This window comes from Stereum hirsutum (genome assembly GCF_000264905.1).
Source record: "Stereum hirsutum FP-91666 SS1 unplaced genomic scaffold STEHIscaffold_1, whole genome shotgun sequence".
Lineage (NCBI taxonomy): Eukaryota > Fungi > Basidiomycota > Agaricomycetes > Russulales > Stereaceae > Stereum > Stereum hirsutum.
In genome coordinates this window covers 1,565,462-1,586,970 of record NW_006763131.1, presented here as the reverse complement: position 1 = coordinate 1,586,970, position 21,509 = coordinate 1,565,462, and the positions used below count along the sequence as shown (strand labels likewise).

At 52.3% G+C, this 21,509-nt stretch overlaps 8 protein-coding genes across 8 annotated transcripts; 3 read left to right on the top strand and 5 right to left on the bottom strand.

Moving 5' to 3' along the window:
• Window positions 1–766: 766 nt before the first annotated feature.
• On the bottom strand, window positions 767–1,698 carry STEHIDRAFT_117261 (histone-fold-containing protein). Its single transcript, XM_007298653.1, has 4 exons — window positions 1,385–1,698; window positions 1,243–1,314; window positions 1,039–1,175; window positions 767–966 (listed from the first exon to the last, which is right to left on the bottom strand). Exons 1-4 carry the CDS (start codon window positions 1,409–1,411, stop codon window positions 891–893), a joined length of 312 nt encoding a protein of 103 aa, XP_007298715.1. The 5' UTR covers window positions 1,412–1,698; the 3' UTR covers window positions 767–890.
• Window positions 1,699–1,764: 66 nt separating this feature from the next.
• Window positions 1,765–2,636, top strand: STEHIDRAFT_46379 (thioredoxin-domain-containing protein; the record flags this gene model as incomplete). The annotated part of the gene is made up of 5 exons (XM_007297935.1): window positions 1,765–1,836; window positions 1,901–1,923; window positions 2,022–2,150; window positions 2,243–2,305; window positions 2,420–2,636. The coding sequence occupies 5 exons, from the start codon at window positions 1,765–1,767 to the stop codon at window positions 2,634–2,636; spliced, it is 504 nt and encodes a 167-aa protein (XP_007297997.1).
• A 329-nt stretch (window positions 2,637–2,965) lies between these two features.
• Window positions 2,966–8,559, top strand: STEHIDRAFT_143626 (uncharacterized protein). Its single transcript, XM_007298652.1, has 14 exons — window positions 2,966–3,195; window positions 3,331–3,562; window positions 3,654–5,145; window positions 5,214–5,565; window positions 5,656–5,809; window positions 5,872–5,948; window positions 6,017–6,112; window positions 6,181–6,297; window positions 6,378–6,564; window positions 6,629–7,307; window positions 7,381–7,592; window positions 7,681–7,851; window positions 7,920–8,411; window positions 8,480–8,559. The coding sequence occupies exons 1-13, from the start codon at window positions 3,088–3,090 to the stop codon at window positions 8,003–8,005; spliced, it is 3,963 nt and encodes a 1,320-aa protein (XP_007298714.1). The 5' UTR covers window positions 2,966–3,087; the 3' UTR covers window positions 8,006–8,411; window positions 8,480–8,559.
• A 1,368-nt stretch (window positions 8,560–9,927) lies between these two features.
• On the bottom strand, window positions 9,928–12,381 carry STEHIDRAFT_89010 (uncharacterized protein; the record flags this gene model as incomplete). The annotated part of the gene is made up of 3 exons (XM_007298202.1): window positions 9,928–10,311; window positions 10,373–11,444; window positions 11,510–12,381. The coding sequence occupies 3 exons, from the start codon at window positions 12,379–12,381 to the stop codon at window positions 10,009–10,011; spliced, it is 2,247 nt and encodes a 748-aa protein (XP_007298264.1). The 3' UTR covers window positions 9,928–10,008.
• Window positions 12,382–12,799: 418 nt separating this feature from the next.
• Window positions 12,800–15,387, top strand: STEHIDRAFT_70768 (RabGAP/TBC). The gene is made up of 8 exons (XM_007298078.1): window positions 12,800–13,176; window positions 13,219–13,736; window positions 13,792–14,007; window positions 14,074–14,417; window positions 14,476–14,492; window positions 14,545–14,582; window positions 14,660–14,885; window positions 14,982–15,387. The coding sequence occupies exons 2-8, from the start codon at window positions 13,319–13,321 to the stop codon at window positions 15,160–15,162; spliced, it is 1,440 nt and encodes a 479-aa protein (XP_007298140.1). The 5' UTR covers window positions 12,800–13,176; window positions 13,219–13,318; the 3' UTR covers window positions 15,163–15,387.
• A 94-nt stretch (window positions 15,388–15,481) lies between these two features.
• Window positions 15,482–16,785, bottom strand: STEHIDRAFT_89002 (ribosomal RNA processing protein; the record flags this gene model as incomplete). The annotated part of the gene is made up of 5 exons (XM_007298201.1): window positions 15,482–16,100; window positions 16,154–16,285; window positions 16,347–16,503; window positions 16,560–16,670; window positions 16,722–16,785. 5 exons carry the CDS (start codon window positions 16,783–16,785, stop codon window positions 15,533–15,535), a joined length of 1,032 nt encoding a protein of 343 aa, XP_007298263.1. The 3' UTR covers window positions 15,482–15,532.
• A 343-nt stretch (window positions 16,786–17,128) lies between these two features.
• Window positions 17,129–17,646, bottom strand: STEHIDRAFT_117258 (uncharacterized protein). Its single transcript, XM_007298651.1, has 2 exons — window positions 17,302–17,646; window positions 17,129–17,232 (listed from the first exon to the last, which is right to left on the bottom strand). The coding sequence occupies exon 1, from the start codon at window positions 17,630–17,632 to the stop codon at window positions 17,333–17,335; it is 300 nt and encodes a 99-aa protein (XP_007298713.1). The 5' UTR covers window positions 17,633–17,646; the 3' UTR covers window positions 17,129–17,232; window positions 17,302–17,332.
• A 2,016-nt stretch (window positions 17,647–19,662) lies between these two features.
• On the bottom strand, window positions 19,663–21,412 carry STEHIDRAFT_117257 (E2 ubiquitin-conjugating enzyme). The gene is made up of 8 exons (XM_007298650.1): window positions 21,388–21,412; window positions 21,257–21,338; window positions 21,104–21,199; window positions 20,958–21,046; window positions 20,754–20,901; window positions 20,099–20,693; window positions 19,873–20,044; window positions 19,663–19,804 (listed from the first exon to the last, which is right to left on the bottom strand). Exons 1-6 carry the CDS (start codon window positions 21,394–21,396, stop codon window positions 20,581–20,583), a joined length of 537 nt encoding a protein of 178 aa, XP_007298712.1. The 5' UTR covers window positions 21,397–21,412; the 3' UTR covers window positions 19,663–19,804; window positions 19,873–20,044; window positions 20,099–20,580.
• Between the last annotated feature and the right edge of the window lie 97 nt (window positions 21,413–21,509).

Below are 21,509 nucleotides of genomic sequence, written 5' to 3'. Positions count from 1 at the left end.
TGTATAGATCCTTGTAGTTGGGCCTATGTTATCGGATGGTGTGGGGTAATACATCGAAACAATGGTCTAAAACAATTCTGAGTGTGCCTATTGACTTGGGCTGCTGGTGAAGCTTTCCTGATAGACCATATAAGCACTATCACTGAGTACTGATTACTGAGAGTTGTTCACGATTGTATCGGTTGACAAAACCACTTCGGGCCACGAAGCGGCTGGGCGGAGCTTGCGCAGCCCTGGCGCGGCAGTGGCCCGCCTGCATCAATATTACTTTGTAGGAGGTATGGTCAGAGTTGAAAAATACTACTAACACCTGTCGGAGACTGAGAGTATTATCCTTTGAGTCACTGATCTCGCTTTCGTACATGGTCTGCATTGAAGTGACTTCTTAGTTCTCTGTGTTTCTGTGGTGTAATGAGAACTCCAAGAGAACTCGCATGACTTTTTCATGTACGCGTGCCATACAAATAAAACAAGAGGACGTAGGAACGGTTGACAATTTAATAGAGGACAAAGGACCAGGTCGCGCCCGGAGGGCAATCGTATCTGTCCGGGCGTGAGGAAGTTCGTCCGCTTCTACGAGCATTTGGCTCATCCCGCGTCAGCTTGAACATACCCGTATATGGATGCCTCTCGTCATCGAACGCTTGCTACTTTTGCTCTTACTGTAATATAATTGTATCACTTGGATTTCCCCTCGCACCGCTTTGCTTTGGACCGCTGTACTTACTCGCTTTCCTTCCAACATTGTAATATACTCGCACGATATGGAATGTCATTGATCACATTAATTGGCCAACGTCGGAGAGATAGGATCAGACAGAGTAATGTTACATGTACTGAGATACAAAGAAGTGAAAAGGGGAGACGGGCCGAGCGACAATCTATATCGCTCAAGCACCGAAACCGTAGAGGGTACGGCCAGAGCGCTTCAACGCGTAGACGACATCGAGGGCAGTCACGGTTTTGCTAGACAATGACGACGCGCGTGAGCCTCCGGTGCACAGATGCAGAGAACAAAAGGAAGGAAAGGGGGCATACCGCTTGGCGTGCTCAGTGTACGTGACAGAGTCACGGATGACATTCTCGAGGAAGATCTTGAGAACACCGCGAGTCTCCTCGTAGATGAGACCAGAGATACGCTTGACACCGCCACGGCGGGCAAGACGACGAATGGCCTACGACACACAAAGAAGCGGCGGTCAGAAAGAGACATGATACCGCCGAAGAGAAGGGATGACATACGGGCTTGGTGATACCCTGGATGTTGTCACGAAGAATCTTGCGGTGACGCTTAGCACCGCCCTTTCCGAGACCCTACACAGCGAACAAACGACACGCGTCAACAACCCTCTTCCCCGCGCAATCAACAAACAAAGCAACATACCTTTCCACCTTTTCCGCGTCCAGACATGTTTAGAAGTAGTAGGGGGGTGGTTGAGTGATGAGTTGGTGTAGAGGTGTGTAGTGAGGCTGCGACCGACGACTAGAGCGGCGGGCGGGGCGGGAAGTCTTGAGGTTGTGGTGGGCGAGAGGAAGAGACGGAGATGCGGATTCGCGCGTTCAACGCGCCCTTTTGTGCGCGCATTGCCACGCTTGGTCGTGTTTGGCTTGCACGTGATGTGCCGGTGGGTTGCCGAGTCGCGTCTCACGCGCTTTCGCCACTCGATCGCCACAGGCACGCTAAGGCTTGCTCTCGTCCACGTACTCCTCAGACGTTCTACATATCATTATTATTACAATTGTGAACTGTTTGCAGACTTCAACATGTCTATTACTCACATCACCTCGTTGTCCCAACTCAATGGCATCCTCTCCAAATCCAAGGACAAACTCTCCGTAAGTCTCGATCGCGTGAAGTCCTGGCACTCCCACTCACTTACACCCACATATATATTTCCAGGTCATTGACTTCCACGCTACCTGGTACGTATACGATCAGTACAACACCACTGCATAACACACTACTCCCTTCAGTACCTTACCATCATTCCGCTGCACCACTGCTTACTCACACCTCACAGGTGTGGCCCATGCCACGCAATCGCCCCGCACTACGAATCCCTCTCGAAGAAATACACGAACGTCAATTTCCTGAAATGTGACGTTGATGCTGCGAAGGAGGTCGCGAGCTCGTACAGCGTGTCGGCCATGTGAGCTTTCACTATCACTTATCCTTCCGGTGCGAGGGGTGATACTCACTTATGCGTGCGTATGTCGAACTTGGAACTTGGAATTTTTCAAGGCCTACGTTCGTCTTCTTGAAGGGGAGCACGAAGGTGGATCAAGTGCGCGGTGCGGATAGAAAGTACGTATCGTATACGCCCCAACCCTGCTCTGTTCCTCCCCCTCTTCCTCCTACCCTAGACCATTTACTAACTCCACCCCTCGCCCTCCCTTCCTACCTCGCTTCAACTCACAGCGGCATCGAACGCGCCCTCGCGAAACATTCCTCCGGATCCACCTCCAGCGCATTCGCAGGCCAAGGCCAAACCCTCGGCTCTTCCTCCTCTTCCTCCCCTTCCCCCGCCAAGGCAGACGGCCCTTCGCCTGCGAACGCGTTCACGAATCTGGACCCGCAGGTGAAGGTGTTGTTGGGATTGATTGGAGCTTATTTGTTGTTTTGGTATATGAGTTAGATGGGTTTGTTGCTGTACTCGTACTTATGGGCCTGGGAGGATTCGGACGGGAGGTGGAGGGAGTTGGTCTGGTGTGGGATGGATGGATGGGTGTCTACGTATCTCTATTTACTTCTTTTGTGGATTATTGGGGTTTGTATGTACATGTGATTTCTTGGAACAGTTCTCCTCCTTAGTAATAGTAGTCGTGGCCTACTGAAAGCTGAGGTGGCGAGTTTCGTGTGGCGCGAATGACAATAATCAACGTCACGTGTCTAGGCGCGCTTCACTTTGCGTCGCGTCGTTCGTGACAATTTCGAGAGACGTTCACCTCCTCTTCGCCATCACTCCATCTCCCTGCTTCTCGTCCAGGATTTCAATACGCGTTTCTCCAGTCCATTATTTACGTCCTTACGAATAGCAACGCACACCACCACTTTAGGCTGTGTATAGGCCAAGCTGACGCTCCTCGATGTCGGCCACCAAGGCGCCACCAGGCCCTCAGCCCCTCATCCCTGAAAAGTACTTCGACGTTCCTACACAACGGCTATACGCCCTAAGCTTTGTCGCTCTCGTACAAGTACGCCCATTTTCTTTTCCTCACTACGCTCACTACGACCACAAACTCACGCGTCGAACTCGCCTTCGAACTTTCCTTTGTTTGCATTCTCCCCTATTGCCTATTACGGTGGCATACATCTTCTGAACTTGCAAGGCCATCAAAATATTCGACTGGGCCCAATACCTCCTCTCAGACTCGCCCGAGCACTTCGGTCGTAAATGGCTCTTTGTGGATCTCCTGCTCTGTCTGGGTCTTTCGCAACTACGAATACCGAGGATCAACTATTCGTTGTCGATAGTCTTGATTCAGGTCCTCAGTCTCTGGTTCCTCGACGGTCTATTATTCGGAGGCATCCAGCTCCATTTCTTTGGGGCATCATCACATAGTATGTACCTTCCCTCTCCTCATCCTCACCCTCATCCCCACTCCCTCAACCTAACGTTTACTTTTCTCCCTGCCTGCCTACGCGAATGCAGATGCAGTCAACGCCTACTCCTCCAGCAGCACCTCCGTCCTCTCCACCCTCCTCTCCCTCCTCACCTTCGGCCTCCTCTCCCCCTCCCCCCACGGCCCCACAGACTCCCACCTCCTCGGCCAACACACCGTCCGCATGTCCCCCATCAGCACCGCGCGCCTGAACCCATTCGACCAAATCTTCTGTCTCCCTTCTTCCTCGAGCCACGTCCTCGTCCCTGTCCTGCTGAATAACACCGTCCCGACGCAGTTGAGGTATAATATCACGCCGCTTGGGTATGCGGAGGGGTCGAAGGAGAAGGAGAAGGCGAAGGTGGAGAGTTTTGTGTTGCATGCGAGGGATCTGAAGGCTATTGAGGACGCGAGGACGAAGGGGATGCAGCTCGTCCGAGGATCAGGCTCAGGGTCTGGATCTGGATCGGGTGCGAAGCCGGAGGATGATGAGTACGATGAGTACGACGACGAGGATGAGGAAGACGACCAGAACGAGTCCTCCGCCGCGCGGTTGCAGAAGACGCAGTCGCTCGCGCATATCAGGGTCAGTAAGCCGGGAACGATAGAGATGTATGAAGTCAGGGACGCGAGCGCACAGGCGCGGATATATCGCTCGAGGGTCACTGTGACACCTTGTCCGAGTGCGGAGTTCGTCGGTGGGGACGTTATTGACAAGGGGGATAACGTCCGGTGTGGCGTGCCTACCGGGAACGGGATCGTAGCGGAGGACAAGGACGTCCATCTTGATCTTAGTATCTATGGCGTTCCACCACTGACGCTGAAATGGTACAAAGAAGTTAACGGGAAGCGGGAGTACTCGCTCGTGGAAGGCATCCAGGACGAACGGTCCCAACACTCGGAAACGTCAAAGCCGCCCACTTTCTGGCCCGCACCTCAACAGATCCGTGTCCCTCTGACTGTATCCGCCGAAGCTCTCGGCACACACGTCTATGCTCTCGAATCCGTGACAGACGCGCTCGGGAACGTCGAATCCGTCGCACCACCACCTTCGTCTGCGCTCACCCTCAAGTCCACTTCATCTTCGCCTTCGACTTCAAACACGAGCATCCTCGCTCTAGAATCGAGCACGAAGACAAGTCGCATGCTCCATGTCCTCCGTCGACCCACCCTATCATTCCGCGGCTGCCCACCCGGCAAACCCAAACAAATGCGCATAGGCTCCGACGTCACCCTCGCCGCCTCCGCGCACGAAGCCGACGCTCTCGACGCCCCATGGGACATCACCGTGAAATATCAACCCCCACTTCTGACGAAGGAAGAGAAGAAGACGAAGAAGTTGCCGTCGCCGTGGCAGAAGACGTTCACGACGAAGGAGCAGGAGAAGAGGCTCGAGGTCGTCGCGGATGCGCCGGGGGAGTATACGATTTTGGATGTGAGGGGGAAGTATTGCGAGGGCGATGTGTTGAGTCCGGAGACTTGTGCGGTTGTGGAGCTGCCGAAACCTAGTGCTGAGATCGACTTGCGTCGTATTCACGAATGGTACGTCTCTTTCTCTTTCCCTTTTGCATTCCGACCTTCCCGCCCGTCGAGCTAATCAACGAACACAGTTCCGGAGACACAGGCGTAGCCGCCTCCCTAGTCCTACACGGCACACCTCCCTTCCGCGTCTCCTACCGCATGCAGCGCGAAAAAGAACACCCCCGCGAACTACACGAAACCTTTTCGGGCTCGCGCGGCGAAATGACGCTCCAACCGCCCCGAAGCGGACGCTACGTCTACACCTTCACGCACATCACCGACGCGAACTATAACAAAGTGGAGCTGGATGGGCCAACGATTGATCAGGTCGTGCATCCGCTTGCGACGGCGCATTTCGTGCAGGCGGGCGTGAGGGGACGGGAAAAGGCGACGGTGAATAGTTGTTCGGGGAATACGGTGGATGTGGAGGTCGAGTTGGAGGTGAGTTGGAGGACGTGGAGAGGTGGTGGATTTAAGTCTAACGGCGATGACTGACGGGACCACATTTTTTTTGTTCGTGTTCGTGAACAGGGTTCGGGGCCTTGGGATCTTGAGGTGCAGGTCGTTGGACCGAAAGGCTCCGAGATCACGCCGTTCAAGGGGATCGATTCGAAGCGGAAAACACTCAAGATTCCTGTCCCAGATTCCGTCAACCAGGTCGGAGGCACTTTCGAGATTGACCTCGGTGAGTGGCAGTATGAACCTTGGTCCTTGGCATATCGTTGATGTTGTGTTCTCTACTTTTAGTGAGCGTGGAGGATTCGTCGAAATGCAAGCGCACGCTTACTGTGCTTGGTATCTCTGTGAACGTCAGGAGGATCAAGGTCAGTTTTTTCTTTCTCGTATTGATTCGATGATACCAGTTTGATCTAACTTTTGTTTGCATTGGTAGCCTACGGCAAAGTTCTATGGCAAGAAAGACAAACGACAGGTCACCATCCTGGAAGGCGAGCAAGCCAATCTGCCATTGAGATTGACAGGCGATGGGGTACGTGTCTTCTCATTCATCTAAGCTTGTACGCCTTCAAACCATATCCTGACTGACTGTGATCATAGCCTTGGACTTTGAAATACCGCAACATGGAGAATCCAGACTCTTATCACGACGCACACCTCACCAGTCCCAACGACCAACTTCGTGTCAAGCAAAAGGGTTTGTACGAGATCGTAGACGTACGTCAACCTATCCATTTGCTCGTTCCATGGTCTTCAGTTCTCATTATCGATGCTTGCTTTCGTTGTTTCGGAATCAGATCCGCGATTCTCAATGCCCTGGTATGGTGTCACTGGAAGAGTCCACGTACCTTGTGAACTGGGTACCAAGACCGTCCGCACACCTCGCTAAGGACACGAAGGCGACATACGAACCGTACAACAACTCGTACATCCTCCCACCAATCTGTGAAGGTCAAAGCGCTCATGTCGATCTCGACCTGACCGGTATATTTCCTCTGCCTCGTTATATATACCTAAAAAAAACTCAACGGTCCGTTGTCTTTGTCAGGTCGTTCGCCGTTCCAGATCATGTACAACATCGCACGAGCGACAGAGACAGGCGGCACAAAAGTGCTCGACCAACCCACCTTCAACAGCATCCAATCCCGCACCCGCTTCCAGCTCAACACGCTCGAGCCTGGCCGGATCTACTACGAAGTAAAACAAGTCGGTGACGTCTCCTACCCGCTCTCAAAGAACAGAGCGGCCATCATCCCTCGCTCAGACCGACCGCTCTTCGAACAAGAAGTCTTCGCGCGTCCTTCAGCCCGGTTCAAGAACTCCAACCGCCTCACATACTGCCTCTTCGACAAATTTACGCCTCTCGATAAATTCTCGAGCGACGGGACGATCGTGCTCCAGGGCACGCCCCCCTTCACCCTCGACCTCTCCATCAAGAACCTCGCGACGAGCAAGACCACGACTGAACAAGTCACCGTCTCGGACCACGTCTGGAAACTGAACCTCGCGAACCACACGTTCGATTCGGTGGGCAAGCATCTGGTGACGATTGAGTCTGTGGCGGACGCGTCGCATTGTGAGGAGACGGTGCCGGAGTTGAGGGAACGGTCGATCTGGGTGGACGTGGCGGAGTCGGCGGCGATCGTGCCGTTCGATAGGAGGGAACATTTCTGTGTCGGGGAGGCGGCGCAGTTCCAGTTGGAGGGGATTCCGCCGTGGACTATCGGGTTTGTCTCTCGTTCTCTTTCTGGAATTTTTTTCTTCAAGCGTGGACGGCTTATCCTGATTTTACTACTGTAGATATCGCGCGAACGGCAGGACGCACACGTCAGAAGCGAAAGTCTCGCCGTTCTCGCTCACGTTACAACAGCCCGGAGAGTTCAAGATCACGTCTATCGCGCACCAGCACAAGATGTGCAAAGCGGCCGTCACAGACTTGGGATACACCGTTCATCAGCTTCCTTCGGCCCAGGTCGGACACGGAGGATACTACTACGATGATATCCACGAAGGTGCCTTCCTTTCACTTCTATCTGCTTTACTTGGACTCCATGAAGCTAATGCACGTGTGCGTGTGTGTGGTGTGGTAAAATTGGATAGGCGACCAAGCGAAGATCAAGTTCACGCTCATCGGCGAGCCGCCATTCACGTTCACTTATCAACGGGCGGAACCGGCAGCGAAGAAAGATGGTAGGCCTGGGAAGGTCCTAGAGACACATACGGTCTCTGGAGTCACGACGAATGAGTATACTATCTTCTCGGCTATGGAGGGTGAGTCTACACTATTACCACAACTGGACAAGAGGAAACTGACGTGGGGGTTTTTTTTCCTCTCGTAGGGACGTGGACTGTTACGTTTATCTCGGATAGGTATTGTCGGTACCCACCATCACCTGTGGATGGGACAGTAGAGAAGAGGTCGTAGATCGTGAGCCGGGGTCAGGACCGTGAAGGTCTCATCTTATGAATTGTAGCTTTAATATTACATGCGCAGGGCAAGTCCTACACGTTGGATACCTACAGATTGGAGTGCGGCCCATTCTCAGAAGCAGACGTCAATAAACAACCCAGTCCGATATACGCCAATGTGATCCTCAAGCTTGTTTGGAGTGTTCACCTCTCGAAACCGATGATCACAACTTAACAAACGTGTCTGACCGACTCTCAGACGTCACCCTTGAAGAAAACACTACTTCCAAAAGCCAATTTTGGGTCTGTACAACGAAAGGGACATGTGATTTTTGTTACATTTATAGCATTTTCTTCTGCATCGCGATGGCGTCACCACTCCCTCTAAACCTGAGCGGAAGAGATGTAGAACCACTTGGAGACTAAATAGAAAAATAATTTATTCATCAGTTGAGGGGGAGAAAGGCGAACGACGAAAGGGAAGACTCACTGGACGGGTCGATCGGCGCAGCGGGCTTCCTGGAGTCGGGAGGAAGGCTGGTGTACGCGGGGTCGTCCTTGGTGATGTGGCCGGGGGAGTTCTTGTTGGTGGTGGTGCGGCTGCGAGACGAAAGCAAGTTGAATTAATGAAAGTGATAGGGAGGGATTTCGGAAAGGACGAATAGGTGGCTTACATGGAGAGGTCGTACGAGGGGGTCTTGGCGGGGCTCTCGCCGCTGATGAGACGGCGCCAGGCCTCGTGGCACTCGTGGATGATCTCGGTGGCGTACTTCTTGTTCTTCGCCTCACCGGAGAACGCGAACTGGTTCTCGGGCTTGCCATCGGGGATCTTGTAGATCCTGAGACACGCAATGACAGTTAGCACACATCGTCCCAACCATAATGCCTTGAAGTGACGTAAAAAATACCGCACCTGAACCACTCATTCGTCGCACGGACGAGGCCGGGAAGGTGCCTCTCAACGTCCTCGATGTCGTTCAACTTCGAGGCGAGAGGATCCTGGACATCAACGACGAGGACCTTCCAGTCGGTCTCGCCTTCATCGAGAAGAGCCATGATACCGAGGACCTTGACCTGCTTGATCTGACCGACGTAGCCGACCTGCTCGCCGATCTCGCAGACGTCCAAGGGGTCGTTATCGCCCTTGGCCTTGGTCTCAGCGTGCATCTGAGCGGGGTCCTCCCAGGTCTACACAATTCACGCATGAGCCGTCAGTACACTGTTCCCCGTGATCTGTGTTCAAGAGAGAGCGGACAAGAAAAGGCGGAGTGAGTGAGACGCAACGCACCTGGGGGAAAGCGCCGTAGTTCCAGATGTACCCGTGGTGGGGGAAACAGTTGCGGACGAACCGCAAGCGACCCTTCTTGATGTCCTGCTTGATGGGGTTCATCGTCTCCTCCTTCGAGATCTCCATCTTCGCGTTCGTCCAGCGGGGGACCTCGACGATCATGTTGAGGATGCCGTTGTTCTGGTCGGCGAAGAGGGGGATGTCGTGGAAGGGGGAGACGACATTGCCACCCTGCTCGATGAAGACGCGGTGGTCTGATCAGAGCAAGCATCATAAAGAAATAGTGAATGGAAGTGAGCACTGTGTACGAGGGCAAAGGGCTAAAATTGGCGAAGGGGATTGTGTACGCACCGAGGGTGTTGGGGGCACCAACGACGCGAGTGCTGTATTCTGCTGGGAAAGAAAGGTGAAATTAGCGGGCGAAATTGCGGGCGGTGGGGGTGGAGGACTGACGGGAGGCCATGGTGGTTGCAGTAGAGAAGAGACGGGCGTGGAGTGCAAGGCGACGGGCAGCTGCCGTTGACATCGACCAAAGTCAGGCTCAGAACATCGCGAGATCAGAACGCCGCGATTATCATCACGCCTCGCCTAGATAATTCCGCAAGCAGATCTGATAATGATCACTCGACGCCCTATTATTTTACGCTTCTTTCGGCGCAATTTCACGACAGCAAACAGCACGTTCGCGGACGATGATACAAACAACATACACAGTCGTACAAAAAGACAAGCTACGCCAAGCCACCCTGCCGTAAAATATCCTCTCTAGTTCCCATAGACGCCTCCACCTTCCGCTTCGAAAACTCTCCGTTGAAATCCAGACGAAGTAGCAAACGTTCGACATGCCGCCGCACCTCACCCTCACCCTCCAATCGTTTATCCTTCAGCCGTGTGGTTGTCTGCTGTGCGAAGAGTGACGCGTTGATAGTGGTGCTGAGCACAGACCTGGACGCATCTCCACGTCCGGCAAATGTCTGTTGAGACGTCGAGAGCGAAAGTTGCTCGTAGAAGGTTTCCAGCAAAGTCTGAAGGGTCTGTGATGCACAATCGCAATCTCGTGTTAGTATATGTATGGTGAGAGGGGAATCTACATACCTCGTTGATCTCAGCCACAACACCCCACCGTTCTTTCACCATCTCGCCTACTCTATTTCCACCCTCCGACAAGCTTCCCTCAAACAGCAACGCAGGCAGAACATCACCTCCCCACCGTTCAACCTGCGCCACGAACTGCTCACATAATTCGAATATAGGCCGTATGATGGCCGTAAGTGTCGGATTCGAGAGCAAGCTGCCCGTCAGAACGCGCTCCAGGTAGCTCGTATGCAACAACCGCAGAGTCGTGAAATCCAGCACTGGCGTCGAACTTGCAGCAGCTGCATCCTGAACGGACGTCTGCGATGCAACCGGTGGGACACCCGCACCTCTGCCCTGGTCTCGTTCCGTAATCGTAGCGGATCGCTGGCGTTCTCGTGGTGTCTGTCTGTCCGTTTTGGACTGTCCCAAAAGCCGGTTGAGCCGTCGAAATTCGAAGTCTACGACGTCGGTCATGACATAGGACAGTAAGTTGTCCAGAAACCAGCTCATCACCCTCACCACACCCCATCCACACCTGAGTAACCCTCTCCGATCCTCTAAATCCTCATCCGTCCCACCTTCGCCTAGTCCTGTCCACCGCCGTCGTGCTCGTTGCGCATTCGAGAGAGAAGTCCAGCATTTGTGTATCTGTGCGTGAGTTTTGCGTAGAGAGGAAAGATAGGAGAACAGAGCGCCGTATATTTGGAGGTCGGCCGGTTGGAGGAAGAGGTCGAGCGGCCATTCGACTGTATAGAGAAGGTGGAGCGGTGTTCCTAGTAGGAGATCGTCGAAAGTGGTTTCTTCTCCGTCGGTGCTACCGATCGAAGCTGCCATGTTTCTGGATCTGCCGAGGGATGGGAGAAGAGGTCGAAGTGGGCCAGAGGGGAGATGGAAGCGAAGATGTGATAGAGAGGGGTCGTATTGTGCGGTTGTGCCGAGAGATGCTCGAAGTAGAGCGAGATGCAAGTCTTGTTCCCGAATCATGGTGGATGGACCTGACCGTGCGGTCAGCCGAGAGAGCTTAAGTCTTTCAATCTCGGTGATCAACGATAGGCTGAACTCTCCATTGCGGATGAGGAAATAATTCGCTCTGTTCGGTATATCAGTCTCTTCGTTGCGACAATTGAACATGGGATAGGGACGAAGAAAACGCACAATGAATGGACGGCGTCCTCGACGTCCTTCTGCGTGAGCACATTTAGCCAGAGCCACTCGCTCATGTCGGTTCTGATCTGCGCTATAACTTGGTCGAATGCGTGCTGATCCTCGACCAGGACGCCTTCGAGAAGCTTAGTGTGCTCGACTGCCAGACTCCGCGGTGGCTGCTCCTGCCAATTTGCAGCCTTAACAGTTCCGAGGGCACGTCCGACGTATGTGATCGAGTTCGACGACTGCACGGAGACGCATGAAGGTATTGATCCTTCTAGCAGGGTGAAATCCTTGGAAGCAATAGGCTCTGTGGGAGATACAGTGCCATGGACGAGGAATGCAATAAGCTGTGTCCTCCAGACACGTTGAACAGCCGTGGAAAGTCGTTTCATTATGGAAGCTATTCGATGCGTGCCTGTAGATGAACGCAGAAGTAACAGGTCTATCAACGGACCAGGCTTCCACTCCGTCTGCGATTGGAGCTGAGTGAGAAGAGACTCCAAGGCAATGAAAGGTGCGTCCCACTCTGCGAAAGCTGCCCGGATGGAAGATACTGGCACAAATGAGCCGCCGGCGACGAGGGTGGAATCTCGTTTCAAGACTTTGGCCTCTGTGGCGACGACCTGGGCCTCATAGTCATCCTTGAGGATCTGATTGAGCGTGGAGCACAGTGCACAGATATAGCGTGAGTGTGAGCGGGATAGTGATTGTGTGATTTGCTTGATCTTTTGGTATCTGAAGGCTATTCGCCCGAGGGATTCGATGCATTGACGTTCTCCGGGATGTAACAGGGGCTCGAAGGCGGGATGGATATTGTGGTCCTTAGGGAACAACGAAGAGGAGTGACCAGCGAGAACAAGAAGGATCTCTGCAATCATGATGAAGTGGAGGAGCAATGGTTCGTAGTCGACTACTTATTCCCTGCAATTTGCAGTTTGTGTGGCCGAGCTTTGTGGCGTGGGGGGTATCACAGGGCAAACTAAGGCAAAGCTAGAGCATGTTCAGGTTCTTTCCGCAATCACCGCATAGTCCCTACTCGGCGCACCTTTATGGTATAAACTAGCATAAGCTCAGACGCCTCCCGAACTGTCTCGAGTTGTGGTCCGCGTCGTTGGTGGTGGTGTCGAAGACGCGACTTGAACGCGACTATCGACGCGACGGCGACGGCGCATCACGTGGATTGACGGTGGTGAAGGCGCTGACGGCTTTCGAGGTATACTTTTAGCTCGATTCTCACTCTCCTCGACCACACACAACGCGATGTCCGCCGACGACGACTGGGAGGGGGAACATGGTGCCGTCGTCGCACAGCGTGTCGCCAAAGCACCTGCGAGCACATTCTATCTCGACGATGCCTTCTCGGACGGCGAGGACGTCGACCCAGTCGGCTTCGAGTTCTCCTCGGCGGCCATACGAGCGGACCTTGTCCTTAACCTCGCTCCGTCCTACGATGAGCGGGAGGAAGAGGACCTACAGGTGCACGACCCGGGCACTCCGTCCGCACATACTCCTCCCGCCACCGACGCATCCGTGTCTACGATTGGCATCAATGCGGTACCAAGTCCTACCCATGCTCCGTCGGAATCTCAGTCGACTTCCTATTATACTGTTCCTTCACCACCTGATTCAAACTCTACTCGTCATTCGCCACCAGAACCGCCTTCTCGACAGCTGTCTACTATGTTCGACCAAATATCTCTGTCAGGACAGAATAGTCCTCGGTCACCTACTCCGCCTCAGGATGTACCCCCAGATGTAATAGAAGAGCAGTCGCCACAACGTACGTCTTCTCCAGAGAAGAGCCCGACGCCCGAGATGGAGGAGGAGGACGAAATTACATCACCGGTCCATGAGTATCCCATCGTCCACATCGACGCTTCGGAACCACAGCCTGCAACAGTACTACCGGTCGTCGCAGAAGATCCTTCTACTTCATCACCTCCCCCTTCCGACGCCTCTCACTTATCTGTCATCCCGAACGGAGGTACACCAGGTAAAGACGGACCCTCGCCAAAGGCTGTCTCGACACCATCTCTCCCCATGCCTCCTCCTAGTCCCTCAACACCGCCTCGGCCATCTTCGAGTCATCGAACTACGCGTTCGCTAGGCCCAAGTGCGTTGGAGAAGGTCATCAGTAAGACAAGGCCAACGTTTTTACCCCCTAAGAATAGAGAAGAGGATAAGAGGCACCTAGCAGATTGGGAGCATATGATGAAGCGTAGTCATGCCGCTGGTACGTCCATGAATCGACTCACGAGTGCTAAATACTACTCGCTCACCGAACATAGAGGAACAGAGACGAAAGTCTTTGCAGGCCCGGCGATTAGCTCGAGAACGCAAGGTTGAGGAGTCGCTACACTTATGGGAAAGAGAGATCGTACCCGACTGGCGAGTAGTCAACCGGAATCCTGCTCTGAGGAAACTTTGGTGGAACGGGATACCCACAAAGTTGCGCAGTACGTTATGGGAGCGGGCTGTCGGAAATCCTCTCGCATTAAGCAAAGGTAGAATAGTCATCCCATGTACTATCTCATTGTACCGCGCTGACTTCACTGTCATACTTGTTGCAGATACTTACCGACTATGTCTCGCTCGCGCGAAGCGTGCACTTGCCGCAGGAACGTTCCCAACAACTACTATCGCACTCGTGGAAGAGGATGTTGCCAGCACGCTTCCATCTCTTCACATATTTCTGCCAGAAACGGGGCCTATGTATGAAGACCTCAAAGACATGCTTTTTGCGTGGGTCGTCTCTCGTTCGGACGAAGGTCTGGGTTATGTGAAGGGTGTGGCGAGGATAGCCGCAATGGTGCTTCTCAACATGCCTGCGCCACAGGGGTTCATCTTGATGCGAAATGTGCTCGAGCGACATTGCATGCGCGCGTTCTACGGGGGAATGGCGACGAAAGATGATGTCAGTAAGCGAGTGACCTCCACCCTATCTTTTGTCTTTCAGCTAACGAGCCCCCCAGGTTGAAGCCTACTACAGGTATTGCACATCGATTAATTCCCCTCCGTGCAAAGGCTTACACGCTATCCAGAATATTTGACACCCTCTTAGCTGACGGGATGCCCAAAAGTATGTCATTTCCCCAAGTCTTTCTCATCGCCATTCGACTGAGCGTCCAAGTTCACCGGTGCCTTCTTGCCATATAGTCTACTTCAACTTTAAACAACACCAGATAGGACCATCCGCGTATCTTCCGGGGTGGCTCGTTCCGCTGTTTTTGGATCACCTCCCGTTCGAGGCTTGCGCTCGTGTGTGGGACGTGCTCCTCCTGGAGGGCGACGCTTTTCTGTATAGGGCCGCGCTCGCGATTCTCGCTGTCCTTGAACCGAGGCTGTTCTTCCCTGATCGACAAGAGCTCTTGGAGCTTTTACGGTATGTGTTTTTCCTTGCTCTTCTTTCCCCTCGTTCGCCCCCCTATACTCACCTCTCAACCGACAACCGTCTGCGATGGATGTTGACTATATACAGTGGCGAGAACAAAGCCGCGATCGAAGTCGCAAAACGAGAAGGCCGACCCTTAGACGGCGGCAAGTATGAGATATACGGCGTGGACGAGGAGACACTCTGGGACAGGATCATGAACATGGATGATTGGTGGAAAGAGAGTACGTGGAAGAGACTGTTGCAGAGAGAGCTGCCGGATCTGTGATGAGTAATTCTAACTCGGCCGCCCATCGTTCAACATCGACAACGCACGGACAATTCTCGTACCGCACTGTTCCAGTTATCGTTAATTTGCCTGTTGTACTTCAAGAGCGCTTTTACTTATTGGCATTGTTACCTTCGTTCGTTCGTTCGTCGTCGTCGTATGCGGCATATGACCACGGACTTTAGATCTGTTTTCGTACATATTTATTGATCTCTCTTCACCGTCGAGCACGTTTCTTCGTCATTGATAAGCCTGAGCACCTCCAAGACGACAGACAAGCAGAAAGGTATTACTCAATTGAGCCCCCAAGAACCAGAATGCGACAATAAAGATATACGAAGAAGCAGGACCACACAACACGACTGATCATTCATCTCGCATCAACCCCACCATCACTATCCCCACTGACCCCCTCATCCTCCTCCTCATTCTTCCTCCAAAGAGCATACATCTTCCGCCTATTCGAATCCCTCGTCTCCTGATCACTCGCGACCGCAAAGAACGCCTTCAACACCCCCTTCCTCAACACCGTCCTTTCCAACGTCCCCTCCTCCTTCGGGTTCACCAAACAAGAATGTGTCGCCACATTGGCGTAGTCGGAATCGGATATGGTGAGCCGGAGTCGTTTTCGGGATGGTGGGGCGTCGGAGTGCGGTGGCGAGAGGGATTTGAAGAGGGGGTCGAAGACGGAGGATTGGATGCGTTGGTAGGTGTGGTTGGAGATCGTGCGGGCTGCGAGGGTGAATAGGGGAGAGAACAGGGTGGCGAGTGGCACGGGGAGGAGGTCAGAATTCGGTTCTCCTTCTGCTTCTTCTTCGTCCGAAGAGGAGTTTGTTGGTTTTGAGCGGGGAAGGGGGGCGAGGACTTTATCGAGTTCTTCAAGGTAGATGTCGGAGATATGGTAGGAGAGACTTGCGGGGACGCGGCTGTCATTCGGACTTTGATGATGTTAGACGAGTATATATACGAGATGGAGGAGATTGGAACGTACCATAGCGGGCCACCAGTGCAGGTGAGGATGTCATTGTACTCTTGACATGATGCAGAACTCCATCCGTCACGCATCAAGAGTCGGAAAGAGGCATTTACGAAACGTCGGATGAGCATGTAGTATTTGTCAATTCTGGACACCCATCCCGGTCAGCAAAGAGCCAAATGTACGGAAAAATAAGGTCAGGGCACACCTCAATCTGTCAATTCCTGACCATTCCCTGACGGTCATCTCCCAGAAACCACGGAGGAATGCGAGCGACGAGGATGTCGATTTGACGGAGAGGAGGATCTCTGCGAGTTCTGAAGCTAGAGCTTGCTGCACCAGTGGCTTATCCGACATCCAAAAGCCTGGAAAACTTGTAAATACAAGCACTATGCAGTGCTCAAGAACTGGACCAACGCACAGTAGAATACACCCTTCCATAGTTTTGTCATGTCATTTTTGGAAATTGTGGCGGCAGGGTCAGAGATGAACGAAGAGAGACTCTTAATAGCCTTGTCCCGCGTCTTCTTGTCTAGATTTTCCAGTCAGAAGAAAGCTTCATAAGAGTTGAGGTAGACTATACCAGTAGACGCGAGATATTTTCCGAGAGGAGGAGCTCCAGACGTTGAGGAGGATGCAGCAGCCATGAGCGAACACTTTCTCACTTCCCTCATTCTCAAGCATTTTACGGAGTGTTCGGCAACCGCCGTCCAACCACACAGCGCCACCGACGAAGGCGCCACACCCTCACACCCTTTTTATTGGTGAGATACTTGCGAGATCCATAGGTTATTCCATATCGCAGAGTAGTCCCTCCTCGAGTGAGAAGCTAACATAGATGCATATAGTACTACAGCGTCTCGACCACCACCTCAACCTGCTCATATTTAACAAGTTCTTACTATCCCTGACTAAGGAGAAATGACCTACACGAGACTACGAGTATTATTCGAATGCACGACAGCCAGTCCTCCGGATGCTTCTTTCTCAAAACACTGTACATATGTCAAAGAGGTAGCGGCCCCTTCCCCTAGAATACATTGAAGCTCAGATCTTCGACAACCAATTGCATGACCGGTCCCAATTCCATCGACCTGCGACAAGACAAAGTCAGCATTACATATCCATCGTCTACGAGTTAAAATATGGTTGAATAGACGCACGATGGATACATAGTTCACGATTTGTTCGCTCCTAGGCAAGTGCAAGCGTGTCTAGATATCGGCTTGCCAGACGTACAGATGTGATCGGTGCAGAGCGTTCACGACGAGAAATGAGCATATCGGAGAGATTCTGTCGGAAACTATCACTCTCAAAGAACTGGAGAGCTTCCTCTTTTTGCTGATCCAACACATTTGTCGTCGAGGGGACAGCATTGAATGTGCCATTAAATTCGAGGCTGAGTTCTAACGTTCGTAGCTTCGGAAGTATGACAGCCGCGCTGTCGGTCATGCTCGGTGGCCTTGACCGCAGAGCAGCCAGCATGGTTTCCATTGCCAGGTCTTCGATACGAATGCTGAGGCGGTCGACCTCCGGCATGGTCAAGAAGAGCCGCCTCCAAGTTTCCTCGTGCATGATCTGCGATACTGATTTTTTGACATTGATGGAAAGCCAGCGAACGGTGTCCGCCTGAGTATGCGTAGAGACGTCGGCCATATGTGCTAGAAAATCGGCTTCGTCGGGTACGTCTTGGAGAGAAGCTGCTATTTCAATGTCGAAGGCAAAGGAACGAGGCACATTGTCTGTCACAGACAGTCTGGATCCTCGGACGCCAATGAAGTTGCGTACGTCGACATCCCCATCGGGGAAGGCCCGTGTATAACGAAGGTCTAGCAGAGGGTTGACGCTCGCTGGGTAGCCGATGATATGGGAGCCCTCCATGGAGAGACTGATGAAGAGGCTTGTGAGGGGATCGTCCCTGTCCACGCAGTTGAATTGACCATACACAAAGTCGGGTGTCCGACTGGTGGACATCGTGCCATCTAATATGATGTGGCGTGAAGAGGCGAGTCTCTCCGTAAGACGTCGCATGGCTATCTTGGGTAGGTCAAATACAAAGAGTCGTAAGGGCAGTACAACAGTATCCTCCGGATACGCAATAGAATCATGTGGTGTATCGTTCACCACTCCGACTAGCGCGAGGCTCGTCAGAGAGGGCGATGCTGCGAGAACCATGAGGGTTTCTTCTACTGACCACGAGCGCGGATTGGATGTGAATTCTAGATGGAGCCAGTTGAGATGGCGGAGGAGTGGGAACGTAGGCTGGGCCCCAAGCTCCGTCCTCAACGTGAATCTACGAAGCTTGGGAGCAATACCACCAAAGAGGAGCGGATTTAATTCCTCTTCGTAATGACGAGCAGAGAGATAGAAGGTATGCAGCATGGGTAGTTCTTTGATGAAGCTTTCCAGGGACTCTTCCAATCGCCAATGACCCTGGCGAACACCGTCTCGTATGTTGATTTCATGTACACGTGCTATATCCCTGGAGGTCGTTGCTGCCAGATGCGTCGAAAGAGAATGTAAAACAGAAAGAGAGGTATACGTTCTAGCGAAGGGGTTGTTATTCCTGAGCGCTTTGATGGAGATGGGTAGGTCCTGAGAGAAGCTCAGAAGTCGGTCGATCCACCGAGCCTCGATATGGTGGCATGATATGGTAGTCCACAGCTTTGGACTATTCATCACGACATTGTACCACTTTCGGCAGACCAGCATTACGAACGACCAGCGTAAATCGCCTGGAGGAAGTGTATGAGTCACGTATATGAAGATTTGCGCGAGCAGCTCGAATGGCAAGGGTGAGCAGTCTGTCGCTCGAGTCAGATTTGGCTCCATCTTGATTTCGGGCTGTCGACCACAAGGAACAATGAGCCCTACGACAATCTTTTTTAACGAATTTTAGGCTTACTGTGGTGTACTTCGGTACGAATGAGATCTGAGAAGATGGCAGAACGGCGGTGTTCATCGAGGGCAATGACTCGGAGCGCTGTCGGTCGTTCACTGCGATTGAAATCAGCATCATCGTTGCTGCGAGCAGCGTTCGTCGCCCTAGAGCTTACGCTCCATAGAGTACAACTTTATGACAAGGTGATTATGGGAGGTACCTTCTATGTCACTATAGACAGGGGAGAGCGGATAGAAGAAACGTTAACTTGGAAGAAACTGAACGATGTGGCGGAAAGGAAATGCGTCCGGTAAGCGCCGGACAACTCAGGTTCGCCACATAATGATGCCTTTGAGCTCTACTTGCAACTTCACGAACTATCATTATGTTTGTTCGCATTCACTGCCACTGTTTGACCCTGACATCATCTCTATAATGTTACATGCAAGCAGTATGACGAAGAGAGTGGCAACAGCCTAGAATCCGCGAACCTGACAATTACCCAACGTGATTTGTCTCTGAAAGGCAGAAGCAGGCTGCCATTGCGGCAGGATTACTGAGGTTACATCTTACCCTCTAACCATCATGTCTAAGTCTCCCATAACTTGCCACGGTCAGTACCCCCATCCTCTGTATTTATTCTCTTTGCGATCATGATGTTATTCTCTCCTAGTCCTCGACTCTTCCCTCGGAAAGCCTGCGGCCGGTGTGCAAGTGCATCTGCAACAATGTCATCCTGAAGCATTTGACGGGGCACCAGTTGTCTGGGAACCTGTCGCAAAAGGGTGCGCACCAGCATGAATTATATCAGACCATCTAATTTATATTCTTTGTTTCTCCGACCTTGTGATAGTGTGACCGACTCGAACGGGAGATGTTCAGACCTCTGTACCCCAGCTGCCGGTGCTGAAGGTGACGCGAAGAAATTCGAACTCGTGGCGGGACGGCTTTATAAGGTCGTGTTCAAGACGAAGGAATATTTCGATCGAAGCGGTGGGCGAAAATGTTTCTACCCTTGGGTGGAGGTGAGTGGCGGTGATATGTCTATCGTCATACTTGTGCTGAGGCGTAGGTGGTAGATTCCATTCGAGGTCGTGAACCCGGACGAGCATTATCATATCCCTTTGCTTCTCAGCCCGTACTCGTATACGACATACAGAGGCAGTTAGACATGGACCAAACATGGCTATCACGTACGACATGTATCAGGTATTAGCCTGCCTCGTTTATCGGCACAAACTACAACAAACCCGCGTGTGTATCAACTCATACAATTGTGGTAAACGTATTCCGTGTGCTTCTACGCACGCTTTGCTATTACGGATATATGGGGTCTACATAGCTAGCTACTCCCAAATACTCTATGCGCACGTCGTATGAGGTGGAAGGACAGGAAGATACATAAGCGCAGATACGAAAGCAAAGTGACAATATGTGTGGTTCCTAAGAGGAAGGATATGTGCAGGAGAGATACAGCGATGGGACAGTGTGGATATAATGGAGTGTGGCAAGGTACAAACGTGTAGGTGGGTGGGTCCAGGGTACAGATGGGTGGCGACTATCATTTCGCGAGTACCTTGGCGTATTGGACACCCTTGATGTTGCCGCCTCGCATGGAGTTTTGTACGTTGTATACAAATTGCTCTCGGTTTCGCCTCAATTCCTCGGCTGCCTCTGTAGAGCAAGTTAGTCTTACCCAAGTGATATGGATCAGTAGATAGTACCCGAACGCACCTTTATTCAATGGGTCGTCTGCGTTTGGCTCTAAGAATAGGTACTGCAGCCCCACCATCACCGAGTTCAAGTTCAGCACTGGCTTCCAGTCCTCTCGCAGAATGTTCAGACAAACGTTTCCCTCGAGGTCGACGTTTGGATGGTAAATCTGTGACGAAAACACAATGACAAAGAGAGCAGAACAGATGTGGCGATGGGACGTACAGTTTGTGTACACTTGACCTTCGGTGGGTCGTGTGGGTAGTTGGGGTTGATCACAAAGGAGAACACAAAGGCACCACCCTTGTACATTCCTGAACGGTAAAGGTAAAGTGAAACCGTCGCATAGGTGGAAAGAAATATTACCGTACCCTCGTCAGGTGTGATGGTGAGAGTGAAGTTGAGGAGATCAGCAGGATCTGGGAAGTGTGTGGTCATAGTTGACGGTAGATCAAGCTCAGTAAGATCTACAGAGAGAACATTAACATCTACATGCAATTCGACGCGTACAAAATAGGACACACCCTTCTGGACGCGAATCTGCGCCGCACTGGTCTTTGGCTTCTTCTTCGCAGCCGCCTCTTCATTCTTCTTCATACTCCAGATCTGCCAGGAAGCTGAGCAAAATTAACTCTTCGATATGATACAGGCATACCTTGATCATTGTGGCTGATGGTACGGTCGAGAGAGTATAGAAAGGTCGTAGCTTGGTAAGTGCGAGTCGCGGTCGAGAGTCAGAATGAGTGGCAAGGGTGCGGACCGCCACTCGCGCGCTTC

Excerpts from the sequence above, each read along its gene's own strand:
- STEHIDRAFT_70768 (XM_007298078.1), top strand. The coding sequence starts at position 13,319 with ATGGAGGAGGAGGACGAAATTACATCACCGGTCCATGAGTATCCCATC. Across the intron at positions 14,008-14,073 it reads TCCTCTCGCATTAAGCAAAG|ATACTTACCGACTATGTCTC; the intron begins GTAGAATAGTCA and ends TACTTGTTGCAG. Across the intron at positions 14,583-14,659 it reads AGCTGACGGGATGCCCAAAA|TCTACTTCAACTTTAAACAA; the intron begins GTATGTCATTTC and ends CTTGCCATATAG.
- STEHIDRAFT_117261 (XM_007298653.1), bottom strand. The coding sequence starts at position 1,411 with ATGTCTGGACGCGGAAAAGGTGGAAAG. Across the intron at positions 1,176-1,242 it reads TCCAGGGTATCACCAAGCCC|GCCATTCGTCGTCTTGCCCG; the intron begins GTATGTCATCCC and ends TGTGTGTCGTAG. Across the intron at positions 967-1,038 it reads TACACTGAGCACGCCAAGCG|CAAAACCGTGACTGCCCTCG; the intron begins GTATGCCCCCTT and ends GTCATTGTCTAG.
- STEHIDRAFT_143626 (XM_007298652.1), top strand. The coding sequence starts at position 3,088 with ATGTCGGCCACCAAGGCGCCACCAGGCCCTCAGCCCCTCATCCCTGAA. Across the intron at positions 5,810-5,871 it reads CACTTTCGAGATTGACCTCG|TGAGCGTGGAGGATTCGTCG; the intron begins GTGAGTGGCAGT and ends CTCTACTTTTAG. Across the intron at positions 5,949-6,016 it reads TGAACGTCAGGAGGATCAAG|CCTACGGCAAAGTTCTATGG; the intron begins GTCAGTTTTTTC and ends TTGCATTGGTAG.
- STEHIDRAFT_117258 (XM_007298651.1), bottom strand. The coding sequence starts at position 17,632 with ATGGAAACCATGCTGGCTGCTCTGCGGTCAAGGCCACCGAGCATGACC.
- STEHIDRAFT_117257 (XM_007298650.1), bottom strand. Across the intron at positions 21,047-21,103 it reads CACCATCACACCTGACGAGG|GAATGTACAAGGGTGGTGCC; the intron begins GTACGGTAATAT and ends TTTACCGTTCAG. Across the intron at positions 20,902-20,957 it reads AGGTCAAGTGTACACAAACT|ATTTACCATCCAAACGTCGA; the intron begins GTACGTCCCATC and ends TTTTCGTCACAG.